Source organism: Hermetia illucens, chromosome 2, assembly GCF_905115235.1.
Source record: "Hermetia illucens chromosome 2, iHerIll2.2.curated.20191125, whole genome shotgun sequence".
NCBI lineage: Eukaryota > Metazoa > Arthropoda > Insecta > Diptera > Stratiomyidae > Hermetia > Hermetia illucens.
Window position 1 is genome coordinate 185,454,434 of NC_051850.1, and position 13,931 is coordinate 185,468,364.

General features: G+C 41.8%; 1 protein-coding gene across 2 annotated transcripts in view; it reads right to left on the reverse strand.

Moving 5' to 3' along the window:
• LOC119647706 (restin homolog) overlaps nt 1-13,931 on the reverse strand; it is a 253,854-nt gene that overhangs the window by 6,324 nt on the left and 233,599 nt on the right. Inside the window, exons 6-10 of one of the 2 annotated variants that reach the window (XM_038048791.1) lie at nt 12,341-12,572; nt 12,006-12,273; nt 11,736-11,939; nt 11,463-11,634; nt 3,101-3,331 (exon numbers count right to left, since the gene is read on the reverse strand). In XM_038048791.1, the coding sequence (XP_037904719.1) occupies nt 3,101-3,331; nt 11,463-11,634; nt 11,736-11,939; nt 12,006-12,273; nt 12,341-12,572 (1,107 nt within the window). Of the gene's footprint in view, nt 1-3,100; nt 3,332-11,073; nt 11,387-11,462; nt 11,635-11,735; nt 11,940-12,005; nt 12,274-12,340; nt 12,573-13,931 lie in introns of those variants that run through there. The other variant, XM_038048793.1, reaches the window with a different exon arrangement.

Here is a 13,931-nt window from a genome sequence, read left to right on the forward strand (position 1 = left end):
GTTGCAATATCTTGGGGATATGAGGTACGTGGAAAAAACGAGGGTTCATGATCACCCCGAGATAGGGGACTTCTTTGACGGTTGGGATGGCAGTGTTGCAGCTTTTGAGGGACAGAATGTTTTTGGTGGAGGCATGGAGGATCAGGTCGTCCGCATATTGGAGAACTTGGAAAGGGTTCGGATGTTAAGGTGGTTTTGGGAGATCGGCGATGAACAAAGAAAAGGGGTGGAAGAAAGGACTGATCCTTGTGAGATGCCAGCAGGACCTAGTGATGTGCCGAAAGGTGTGACTGTATGCGGGCTGTATGTAGATGGAAGTTTAGGATCCCGGAAAGCAGTATTGCCGTATTACCATACGGAATCGAAAGCCTTTCTTAGATGCGATTTTCGGGACTTTCAGGTTTAGCCCCAGGACGTCTGATTTCAAAATGAGGGGGGTATGCCTGGGTTGGTTGACGAAATGTGAAGTCAAGGATTGACTTGTTGACATCACAGTGCTCGTCTATGTGAGATTTTATAGTTCGCTCAAAGATTTTGGTGGAGGAAGATAGGATCAAGATAGGCCTGTAACTATCGAGATTAAGAGGATTTTAGTTTTTCTTGGGAATCGGGACAATGCGAGCACTTTTCCAATCAGCAGAAAAGTGGATGTTGTGGGGACATTGGTTAATGATTGAGGATAGGAGGACGAAAATGCCGGAGACACGTTTATTAAGGACGATGGAAGGTTTGTTTTTATTTTTTGATGCTGCTATTGAAGCTGCTACGGTGTTGGGGCTGACGAAATAGGTTGGTGGGATGCTTTCCCGGAGTTGGAGCTCAAGGAGGGGTTGAGAGAAGAACTCGTGCTGACTTGTCGCGGTAAGAAGGATGGGCGTGAGAGGAGGTTGGAGATAGACTCGTTAACCTCGTCTTCAAAACGCTGGTAATGGATATGGAGAGGGGAGATGTTTTGGGGAAAGGATGGCACTCGGATGTTTCGTCAAGCCAGGGACACGTTGTTCTGGGGTTGTGGAAGTGGTTGGTGTAGAGGGTTAGAACTCTCTCGCGAATTCACCTGTCAAATGATCGGATTTCGTTTAGGAGGTATGAGGATTGCGGAGAATGTCTGTTTCTAAATAATCTCCGCCAGAGTCTTCTTATAGTTGATATCTTCCAAAATATCGTTGCTGAATTGCTTCACGACTTATTAGGTCAATGATATCATTGGAGGCTTGCCTGTTGGAGGGGAGTGGGAAAGCTTGAAATTTTTTGTTTAAGGGCTGCATTTTTACGTTTCCAGTTGACTTTTTGGAAGTCAGGGACTGATATTTGGATGGCCTTATGGCCTTTTCGGTGAATTGTATGTTGGGGATTATGGCATCGTGGTCACTGAAATCTCGGACGATTTCGTGCAAAGGGAAAATGTTGGGGTTATGGATGACAGTAATATTACTGCTGATGAGGAAATGGTCGAGGTAGTAATGAGCAAACCTTTTCTTGAAGATGGGACGGGCTGGACTAAAATGGAAGGGGTTGATGCAGCAATACGAGTTGTTAGGTGATTGATAGAGACGAGTCCCATTCAGGTCGGCGCGTAGAAAGATTTAATTTTTTGCAGCTTGCTGTTGTCGAAAGATTCACCGGGGCAATAGAAGGATGGAAGACTGGATTTGGATGAGGATGAGAGTGATTTCAATAAAATTGAAAGAGTGTCGAGTCTGGGAAAGCTGTGAGGGCAGAAATATCTCCTAAAAGAGAATATCCGTGCCAGCGCAGGTGTTGCCTTGGGAGTTGGGTGGACCGACTTCAACCGTCCGGGAAAGGTTGAAATTGGGAAAACAGGGGCTGCATCTGCACCTGGTTTCACACAGGCGAACTATGTTAGGTTTATGTTAACCAAAGAATAGCTCGAACTCATGCGGCCGATAATGGAGTTGATATTAAACTCGATTGTTGGTTTGATACCATCGCATAAAACATCTGGAGGTATTCCTGGGATTTCCTTACGAAATCGCGCTGCCACGCGAGCTATGGAAAGCCGAGCGGGTACGTACGGCATCTACGAAGGACGCAGATCTCGCTCGTGGTGCTCGAGGCTCCTTGAACTTTCAGCTCATGTACAGTGTCCTGAAGGGAGAAACTTGCATCGAGACCCTGGAGTATCAGTCTTGTAGTTTGTTAAAAACGTGAAAAACGCATTTTGGTTCTCCACCAGGAATTTTTGAGGGTCGAGTAGTCTTCCGCGGATTTTGGTCAGTACATGGTGTATATTTCCGGAATTTTTATTATGGTAACTGTTAAGGAGTGCGTGAGCGACTTCGGACTTAACAGTCCTAAAAGTTTCGTTGTATTCTACGACAATGAGTAGACGTACTTTACGATTTACCTCCTTTTGTCTTTGGTGGATCAGGTTGCTTTGGAACCTTTTGCTTAGACGAGTGTTGGGCTATAGTCTTGAATATCGTTGGCTAGGCTAGGTCACCCTCTTGTGAGAGCTCCAGGTTGCTGCTGCGGGTTCCGCGACTGGCTGTTGTTCAATTGCACTTCGAGCAACTTAATAGTTGTTTGGAGCTCTCAGATGAGGTGATCTTGCGATTTATTTTTCAGGGGCGTTTCGTCGAGTTTTTTATTAGACGTATATTCTGCTTTGAGTTCAACCAACTCCTGTATTTCAAATACAGCAATCGGTACGCCCTTAGCCGTCTCGTCAGAGCCGCAGGTGGTGTCCAAATCACTCTCCGAAAACATAAGGGACTCAGAAGTGATGGTCTCGTCGGATTCAGGTTTGTGGCCGATTTGCGACGATACGATACGCGCCGCAGGCAAATGCCCTCCGGCGGTGTGCACTAATTTCTGGCCGATTGCGGTCTTTTTTCCATTTTTACAGCATTTTTAACCCATTAGTTATCAAACCGACTCAAATTTTACAAATACACTCAAAGCCATTCACCTCAGTTTTTCATAATTTAAAGAAGGCATATGGGGGGGACAAATTGATTTATTAACAAAGATAGATGCAAAATAGAATTTCGACCACAGTCTACACAATTTCAGGGCCGCTTAACAACCCACCCAACAATCAAGGACAATTTACAAATTTATTTCAACTCACTATTACCTCATTGCATGCTGCCACAATATGTGCTATAATTTCCGGTTCTGGTAAATGACCACTCTCCTGCCATCTACGTAACGATGTCAGCAACTCATCACGACTTATTGTCTTCACCAACTCGGGCTCATTTTGATTGTAATTATCATATTCTTGTTGTTGCAGGTGTCGCTGTTTCTTTAGCTGCCTGGATTGACTGCATAGCGTACTCAAATTGCAAATATCTTGATTAAGTCTCTGTCAAGTACACACGAACATTACAAATTAACAAAAGTATTACTTGGTGTTCTTCTGTGAGATTTTTTCGTTACCGACACCATTTCTTTAATGTGAAATCAAGCAATTTTCAGGGAAATTTTCTGCGTGATAATGATGATAATCTGTATGCAATGATTTCGGTGTGATGATTACGGGGTGATTGGCAAATTTGCGATTAAAAGAATTTTTTTTAGCTGATGAGGTTGCATGGTAAGAATATGTTTGTACTAAAACGGTACTTCGAGTGGTGGAGAAGCAAATGTTACAGTGCTATGAGCGAACACAGTCATTTAGAAGCATAGTTGCATATTTCGATTTCTGGCCCGGAATCATGGTTGGCGAAGTAGTTATCAACGGTCCAGTAAAACGGCCAACAGCAAAGAGAACTTACCTTACCCCTTGTAAGTGTCCACACAAACACATTAACAGATTTCATTAAATCTATTTGTCTGTTAGCCTTCAATCTTCATCCGCTCAAACGTAAACTACAGAAAACGAAACCGTTGTATGTGTTTCCAATGGCGGCCATCCAAGTAAAGGATGGTTGTCGATAGAGCTAAAAATCTAATAATTTTGAAAGCTTAACTAGGAAAGCGGTAGCCAACTCAAATCCTAATATCAATTTTGCTCTTCAAAGTAGAAATTCAATATAATTACGTCGCCTGTGTGCGATTTTTCATCAATTTCCTACGAGCAAAGAACTACGAGGCTAGACAATTAAGTAATGAGACTGATTTTATTGCCGCCCTTGTGGTAAACCTGCAACCTTCAAATTCCCTTCCTTTTCCCCGGCATCCTTCTCCTCTCCATATATTCACCATCGCTCTAGCTTGTTTACCGCAATGTCGGCCGTGCTGTTGCCCTCTATGGTTCTGAGTGTTGGCCGACTATAAAAGACAGTGAACGGCGTCTTGCTGTAATGGAAACGAACATGTTGCGTTGGACTATTGGCGTGACACGGTTTGATCACATCCGAAATGAGGATATCCGCGATCGTTATGGGGATGCACCGACCGTGGAAAAATTGCGAGAGAGGCGTCTTCGATGGTATGGTCACGCAATTCATGCTAACGAGAATTGACTTTCCAAGATTGGTCTGAACATCGAAGTCGATGGTAAACGACCAAAAGGCAGGCCGAAACAACAGTGGTTTTTTACGCTGGATGGGGATTTAAAAATCTCGAGATTGCTCCCAGATCAGGCATTCGATAGAGCCAAATGGCAAACCGATCACGACGAGCCGACCCCGCTTGTGAACGAGACAAAGGCTGAAGAAAAACCTCTTGCTTACTTAGTTCGCCTGCTGTGTCGTCTTGAGTAGACGTGTGTTGGTGGTGCTCGTCACGAAAATGGAGAAACGAAATCTAGAGCAACGCATCGCGATAAAATTTTGCGCTAGACTGGGCGAAACTGCTTCGGAAACGTACGCTAAAAAGTGCATGATCTTAGTCGTGCCCAGGTGTTTCGATGGCATAACGAGTTTAAGGAGGGTCGTGAAAGCGTAGAAGACGAGGCGCGAAGTGGGAGACCAGTCGAGGTGCGGACTGACGCGAATGCGCAGCGTGTGCGCGCCCTAATCCGTGAAGATTGGCGTTTAGCAGTTGGAATATTGGCGTCGAAACTGGGTATGAACCGTGAAATAGTCAAATAAGTTTGAACTAGCGATTTCGAGATGAAAAAGTTGTGCGCGAAGATGGTTGTAGTGACCGCGGCTGCGCTACGGGAGCAGAATCTCATTCAGCTCTTTCTTAATTAATTTGCTTAAATAATGCATTTAATAATGTGCAATTACCCTAATGTTCGCCGCATATTGCACATTATTGAATGCATTGACAGAGGCGAATGATTTGCCGCATCCGCAGGCGCATGCGCATGCTGGCGCAACATTGACACGAGAGAATTGAGGGGAACGTAACGGAAGGCGAAGTGGTGCGGAGAAAAAACAGGAGGCGAAGGCCGGGAGAGTTTTTGGTGAACAGTTGGCGGAAAAAAGTAGGAGTTTTGGTGAAATGTTGGCGAGAAAAAGTAGAAGTTTTTGGTGAACAGTTGGCGGAAAAAAGTAGAAGTTTTTGGTAAACTGTTGGCGAGAAAAAGTAGGTTTTTGGGCGAACAGTTGGCGGAAAAAAGTAGAGGCTTTTGGGTGAACAGTTGGCGGGAAAAGAGAAGTTTTTGTGAACTGTTGGCGGAAAAAAGAAGTTTTTGTGAACTGTTGGCGGGTGAAGAAGTTTGTTTTTTTGGTGAACTGTTGGCGGGAAAAAGTAGAGGTTTTTGGGTGAACAGTTGACGGGAAAAGAGAAGTTTTTGTGAACTGTGGAGGAATTAAAGGGAATTTCTGAAGGGACGTGAACGGCACGAACCCTTTGTCGTCTCTGTTCCGGACAAAGGAAGCCTCCGAGACTGTTTCGAAGACTAACCGTGACACGGTTTAAATTAATATTAACCATCAAAAATTATAACATTCGTGGAAATAAAGTGTTACATCAGAAAACAGCAGAAGAAAGAAGAAGAGGCGGCTCCAGTGGATGTGAAACTTTCGGGGAGGCTTTGCCGCAACAACATCTTCACCTAGCGGATTTGGAAAGGAAAATAAAAGGAAAGAAAATGGAACCAAAAAGAAAAACCACAAATAAACTACTCAATTAAAATTTATATTTTAGGATTTTCATAATCATATCATATCATACTGTAATGAATTTCATAGTAGCACAGAAGCATCCTTCGAGCTCGGAGGATGAGGATGTCAAGGAAGGGTGGGAGCCTCAGGGGCCGCGCCTCATTCAAGATCGGAGGAAGAGAAGGAGCCAATAATTGGGACTGCGATCTGTCGTGGATCTTCCCCTTCTTGATCGCGGCACTCGGGTCCGGAGACTTACGGCTCCACGCGCGCGGTCGAGCCGTTTTTTTTTTATTTATTTTCGAATTTTAGTTCGCGTTATTCGATAGGCTGTCGAGAATTCCCTAGTATTGTCTATTTTGGAATCCGGTGCGGACCCACGCATCGGAATAGACACGTTGATTTTGTAGTAATGAAGCGTGAGGAATCAAAGCGCTCAAAGGACCCCCCCCCCCCCCACATTCCCGAGCCTGGCTAGCACAGAAGCGTGCAAGAACGTGTCGAGCGAGCACTTTGATAGAGCTTCAATCTTTGCCCGGCGGACCTTCACGGTCAACTTAGCCAATTTTTTTTTAGGTTTCTGGGATAGCTCTGCCCTCTAGGTCGTTGTCGGCCACTTAGGATGATCGCTCTGATCATTCTACCCATTTAAGTTCATTACATGGTTTCAAAGAACCTTTCTGAGGAGCAAAAGCAGCATCGAATCACCGTCGCAGAAGACTGTTTGGAGCAAGTGGAAAACGATCCCACGCTGCTTGATCGAGTTATTACAGGCGATGAGAGCCGGTTTTTCCGATAGGACCCGGAAACCAAACGCCAAAGCTCACAATGGTTGTCTCCGCCCGCCCTCCGCCCCAAAAAAAGCTCGCATGAACAAGTAGAAGGTGAAAACGGTGATTATCACCTTTTTTGATAACCGTGGAATCGTCCAAAAAGAATTTGTTCCACCGGGGCAAACCATAATTCAAGTCTTCTATCGCCAAGTACTTGAAAGATTGCGGAAACGAGTTAACAGGGTGCGCCCAGACATCGTTCGTGCAGAAATGTAACAAAATATTTCTACTAGCGCCACCTATGTCCTAAACTGAATAACATGTATCTGTGTTCAGAATGAAGAAATAAAACAAGTTCAGTTCGCTCACAGCAACAGTGTGTTTAATGACAGGTTATGTGCCTTCACGTTTTCTAAAATGGAAGAGTCTAGAATTTTGTTAGTAAAACATCTAAAAATAACATCAAATATCATTGCAAGTATCCCCAAACTCAAAGGACGAGAAAATTATGAAGAATGGGCGTTCGCGGTCGAAAATTTTCTTATTTTGGAGGAAATGAAGGTATGCATAGCAGAAGAAGGAAAGCCCAATGATGCAAAGGCACGAGCGAAGATTATCCTTACAATTGATCCAGGATTATATGTGCGTATTAAAGAAGAATCGAGTGTCATGGGATTGTGGAATAAGCTCGAAACAATGTATGCAGATACGGGTTTTATCAGACGGATTGGGCTGCAGTGAAATCTTATTTCAATAAGACGCGAAAATTGCGACTCCATGGCTCAATACATAACATCAATCATTGAAACAAGTCAACGATTGAATAATACTAGCTTTAAAATCACAGAGGAATGGGTTGGATCGCTACTTTTGGCGGGATTACCTGAAAAATTCGCGCCAATGATCATGGCCATTGAACATTCGGGTATAACGATAACGACCTAATGGCGTCGGTCAAACAAAACTCATAGACATCAACAAAACTCATAGACATTGATGATCAAAGTGAAATTAGCTCCGGAACACAGCAATTTGCTTCTAAAGGTCGGCAGCACGGAAATTACAGTAAACATGGCGGTGGCAATAGCTCTAATGCCAGTTTGACACAAACGTCAAATACAAGAAAAACAATAAAATGTTACAAGTGCCACAAAACTGGTCATTATAAAAACCAGTGTGATTTACAGAAAAAGAAGCAATCGAATGCATTTAGTGCAATACTTCTCAGTGCAAAGTTCAGTACTACAGATTTCTACATTGACTCCGGTGCCAGTATCCATATAACAGCGAAAAAACAATGGTTGAAACATGTTTTGACGCAATCTGTTGTCGAAGAGATTGTTATTGCGGACAAATCAAGAGTTTCTATGGAATGTTGTGGAGACATCCAGATTACGACTTTAGCGAACAGTACAGAATATGAGATTCCTATCACTGAAGTAATGTACGTGCCCGAACAAAGTCATCTTCAATGATAGTTGCTGTAAGATTTATAACCAGAAGAACGAACTAGTGGCGACGGCAGACTTGGTCGAAGGTGTATATAAACTAAACATCAAGCAGGTGGAGTGTTTGTTTACACCAGTCTCGGAGCGTATTTGGCATCGAAAATTTGCGCATTTAAATAACACTGATCTTGAAAAAATGGCAGAAGGTGCAGTTAAAGTTATGTCATTCACAGAAAGGTCTCCAGTAAACCAAAAAAACTGTGTAGTTTGCTGTGAGGGAAAGCAGTCACGGTTACCTTTTCCGCATTTAGGTAACAGAAGTGCAGAATTGCTTCACACAATACATGCCGACATCTGTGGACCCATGAAAGTCAAATCAATTGGTGGGTCAAAGTACTTCTTGTTGCTGGTGACTGACTATAGTAGGATGGGTTATGTTTATTTCTTAAAAACAAAAGATCAAGCCATAGATTGTTTCAAAACATTCAAGACAATGGCGGAGAATCAAACTGGAAAAAGAATCAAGAAAATTAGAACAGACAATGGTCTAGAATTCTGCAACAAACAGTTTGATAAATACTTAAATCAGTATGGCATTACCCATCAAAAGACGAATACATATACACCGCAACAGAACGGAATGTGTGAAAGGCTCAATCGCACAGTGGTTGAAAAAGCCAAATGTTTGTTGTTCGATGCAGGCCTAACCAAAAAGTTTTGGGCAGAAGCAGTTAATACTGCGGTATATCTGAGGAACAGGTCAGTAGCATCAGGATTGAACAATAGAACTACAAAAGAGGGAGTAAGTTGCTCCCCAAGTGGTTCGGTCCGTCACTAAGTGGGTGCGGACTTAGGACTCCCAGCATCCTCAACAAAAAAAATAGTACGCCGTTTGAAGTCTGGACAGGACAGAAACCTGATGTCAGTCATCTGCGTATATTCGGAAGTAAAGTGATGGTACACATACCGAAAGAAAGAAGGCTCAAGCGGGACAAGAAAGCAAAACAGTGCATCTTGGTCGGCTATCCTGATGATGTGAAGGGTTATAGAGTATACAATCCCAACAGCAATCGTATAACAACAAGTCGCGACGTTATTGTGATTGAGGAGGGGATTGAGAAGGAACAAGATGAAGTGGTTCCAGTACATATAAGCCAGGAAAGCATCAATTTTGAAGTGAAGAAGGAAACGCCAGAAGTGAGTGCAGAGGCATCAGGTGATACCAGATCAAGTGGGAAAAAGTCACTAAAAGAAACAAGTGTGAAACAAGAAGTTGTACCAGAAGAAAGTAAAGAAGATGGAGAACCTTCGTCAAGTGTAACACAGGCTGATGCTCCGGTCAGTAGTCATAATAGTACTGCAAATGAAGAGTTTGTAGATGTTTCGGACACTGAACAACCCGTGGGAGTGCCTGAAGAACAAGAGACTTCACTACCGACCAGAGTTCGAAAGCAGCCGGACAGCTATGGTTTTTCAAGTGTTTGTGCGAACAGTGAAATAGATTGTGGTGAAATCACTTTAGAAGAATGGACCTGAAAGTGTTCAGGCTATGATCGATGAACTTGAACAGAGTGATGCTTGGGAAGTTATGAACTTACCTGTTGATAGTACTATAGTGCCATGCAAATGGGTTTTCAAGCGTAAAGTGGATAATGACAATAACATTACATATCGAGCTAGGTTAGTAACTAAAGGATTTGTCCAAAGACCCAGTATAGATTTCGATGAGACTTTCTTTCCTGTTTTGAGACATTCCTCCTTGAGACTGTTAGAGTATTTAAGCGGGTCATCCCGTGTGAAGACCGTTTTTCTTCGCTTTTTTTTAGAAATTTTTTGTGAAGAACTGAAGAAAGATACAAATACGAATTTTTCAGCATAGAGCTATTAATATCTTGGGCGTACATATTAATTTTTCCAGCCCGGTAGCATAGTTCATTATTGAAATACGGAGCAATTTATACACCCATTTCCAAAAAAAGGTGTTTTTCTGCTGCCACGCTAGAGGGCGCCGCGATCGTCTTAAAGAAAAAAAAAATTAAATGGCATTTTAACGTACAGACTTAACTACAGTCTGCAAACTAGGATTATTAAAAAATATTAAAAACTAAATTTTTGGCGCCTTGTTAAACTTTTTTTTTGAATTTTGGTGTTTTTACTGCTAACTTGCAACTTGTGCAACTTGTTAGCACTGATGAAGGGAACAAGTGGTTCCCGAAATATCGGTATTTGCAAGAATAAATACCCACACCAACGAAAAAGAAACAAGTTTTTATTACTTCAATTAATTAATCGTTGGAAACCGCATAATTTCACTCTGAAGTTCAGTTCGTTCACAGCAACAATGTGTTTAATTACAGTTCATAACTGGATCCTTCATCACGACAACGCGCCTTGCCACACCGCCCTCAGCATGTCCCAGTATTTAGCCTCTAAAGGGATCGCCGTGTTGCAACAGCCGCCTTATTCGCCCGATATGTCACCCTGTGACTTTTTTTGTTGCCTACAACAAAATATGTGGTCAAAGGAACCCATTTTGAGTTAATTACGGATATCCAGGCGGCCGAAACGTTCCAGAAATCTTACGAAGAGTGGAAAACGCACTAGGATCGCTGTTTAGCTGCCCAAGGGGACTACTTTGAAGGGGATGACAGAGTTGTAGAATAATTTTTAAATATACTTTTTTTATGGAATCAATCTCATTACTTAATTGTCTAACCTGGCATTAGCCGATTCAAATAATCAATTTTTCGACCCAACCTTAGCCCATACAAAAGCGACATAGAAATGTGAATGCAAAAGCAGAAAATACAAACACAGATGACACCAATAGCAATACGAAACAATGAGCATGACGAGAATGGGATAATTGAAAATTCACTGTAACGGTTAATGTATAAGTAAAACTTTATTACAAAAATTACTTTTATTCTCTCTTTTTAAAAAAAAAAAAAACACAAATTCGCATTATCAGTAAATCAAAGCAAATCCTCTAACAAATATCTCAATCGATGTGGGTGTTGTGAATCGAAATCAAAAGTTGTATTTCATTAGTTTTCTATGATTTTCTTTCGAGAATTCTAACCTTATGTGTTCGTAGGGTTGTGTATGTGAATCAAAGGTATTTTATGAACATGATCTTTATGAAACGATATGATGATTACTTTCTATATGTTTTATGTTTGTCTTAATTAAAAGTCTACTATAAAATAAATGAAAAACGTGAGTTATAACAAACTGAAATGAATAAATGTGTTCACTCTTTTCTAGAATCTTACATCAATTTCATTTCGATGCCTTTGCAATTCCGTTTTATTTGTAGCTAAGTCATTTCCTTTTAGTATCAATTGCTGCGTTACATCCATCAGTTCGTCAGTCAATTTGTTATTACGATCGTCCAATTCTTTGAGTTTTTCAAGCATCTCTTCTTTGTTAAGTTGCAGTTTGTTTCTGTAACACGAATGTAACGATTACCAGGGTCATTGCTGACAGAGCTCCTTCACTTTCAAATTTAAATCTTGTACACCAACACAGAAAAATAATGTACTCACTTGTCTGTTATTAATTGTTGGATGCAATTATCGTTGTCCATTTGAATCAGTCTTAACACCTTCAGAAGTTTTGTTACCAAATTATCGACTTCGATGACTTGATCGACAAGCGCCTGGGCGGAACAGTATTCGCTTATTGATGGCATTTCAGCGATTGAATCATGACCACTGATATCCTCGGATGTACTGTTCTCTGACTGGTGCCTAGGAGCAAATATCATTGCAATAATTATGAACCTTCCATAAAATTTGAATATTAGAATTCAGTACCTTAACAACGCTGATTTTTGCACAGCTGCCAGCGAGTTGATTTGCAATTCAAGCTGTTGTCTATTGGCAATGGCCTGTGACAAATTATGTAACGACTCATCCCCTTGTGATACTGCATTCAAAGAATTATCAATTTGCGAAATCATTCCAGCCGATGAAACCATATTATGGGAATGAGAATCGTGCATCGGTACGTCCTCCAAAACATTATCCATCATCAAACATGGCTCCGTTTCCGAATCCAACATTTCCGTTGAATCCGATTCTTCTATAAAATACAACATTTCATCTATAAAAACTCTTCCTTTAGATACAATTTCAAGAGAGATAATTACCTCCATTTCGCTCCTCTGTCAACTTTCGAACGCGTGTTAACTTCTTACCAGAGGTTGTTGCACTCCTAATGGCACTTATTACGGCTGCAATAAATGATTGGTTTCTTTGCGGCGACAAAGAGCCATCATTCTGATCACCACCCTTGATAGCAATGGCAGCTGTTTCACACTCGGGACTACCTTCACCGCTACTCGCACTATTTGTATACGCTTCATTATGAAATACTACATCCTAAAATTTAGAAATAATTTCATAATTTTTACAAAATCAACTTTGAAAGGCATCAAAATGGAAAACGAGCAACAATAACTATTCTAGTGAGAAATTTCTAAATATAATCGGATCCGCTCGGAAACTATATCTACTTTTGTTACCCAGAGAAAGTATAGCAGTTCGAAATAAACAATAAATGTTGATCAAACTTTAGTCAAATCATGGAACTATTTGAGCAGATAATTAAGACTAATCAAAAGAAATGAAGTTTACTTATTTGTCTATATTCACAACTAGAATTCTAAGCTTCGGACCGTAAATCACCTCAGATACAGAAAAGTTTCCTCTGAAATTTCCGGCAATAACAATTTCCAGGAATGTCACCTACAATCGATGATAACAATTTACTGATGCAGAGAAAATTTCTTATATCATCCTCAATAAAGTCAGATCGAGTGCAAGGAGGCAATACATGATGGATTGCTGGTGCTATTGAAGAAAATTGTATGATAAGCTTATGCGGAATATAGCTCTCTACAAGCCAACCTATCTCTCTCTCTCTGGTATGTGGCTATCCAGGAGCCAAGTCTCTCGTCTACCAAGTTCGTTATTAGATGGTGGCAGCCACACCTTGTGCAAGGTCACCATACTATTAAACAAAACGATACAATCTGGAGCAAGAAATCAAAAAACACCTCCCCCAATCCATGGTATCATGCGGACCGTGCCTACTGGATAGTTTGCAGTCGGGGTTAACTGACTATATTCGAAGGGAGCCACACTGATACCTGGTCGCGAGTAAGCTTGACCTTACCGCGATACGGGAGGGAGGGGGGTGCTATGGCATAGTGGACTTCATAACCCCTATACTAATCGGATTCAAATGAATGAACAATTTAAAAAAGATAAAAAAAACAATAACAACAAACAAGAAGGACTCCGAACTTCACACAAACTAGTCCATCACACGGAGGCACATCTCCGCAATACTGAGAACCAGGTCACACTCAAGAGAGTCAAGCAGTGGAACCAAGACGATCTTCGGCTTGCTACGCAGACCGGTACCAACCAAGGTCCTTACCTCAGAAAGCAGGGACGAGGAAGGGTAAATCTGGGGTCAGTACATCAAACGTCAGGAAGGAAACATGCCTCATTGCATCTATGCTAACTGAAAGAAATCCTAAGATCAGAAGAGACCCTTAAGAAGGCTCAGGACAGACCTAAGCCTTCTCCTCTGTGATGTGTCAAACTGACAAAAAACAACAACACCGACCGAGTGATTGCATTCTATCCTCACGGATTTGACGTCCTCGACAGCCCTTCTTTCAGGCCTGACGGTATATTCATCAAGCCATACAAGCGCCCCAAATTCGTGGG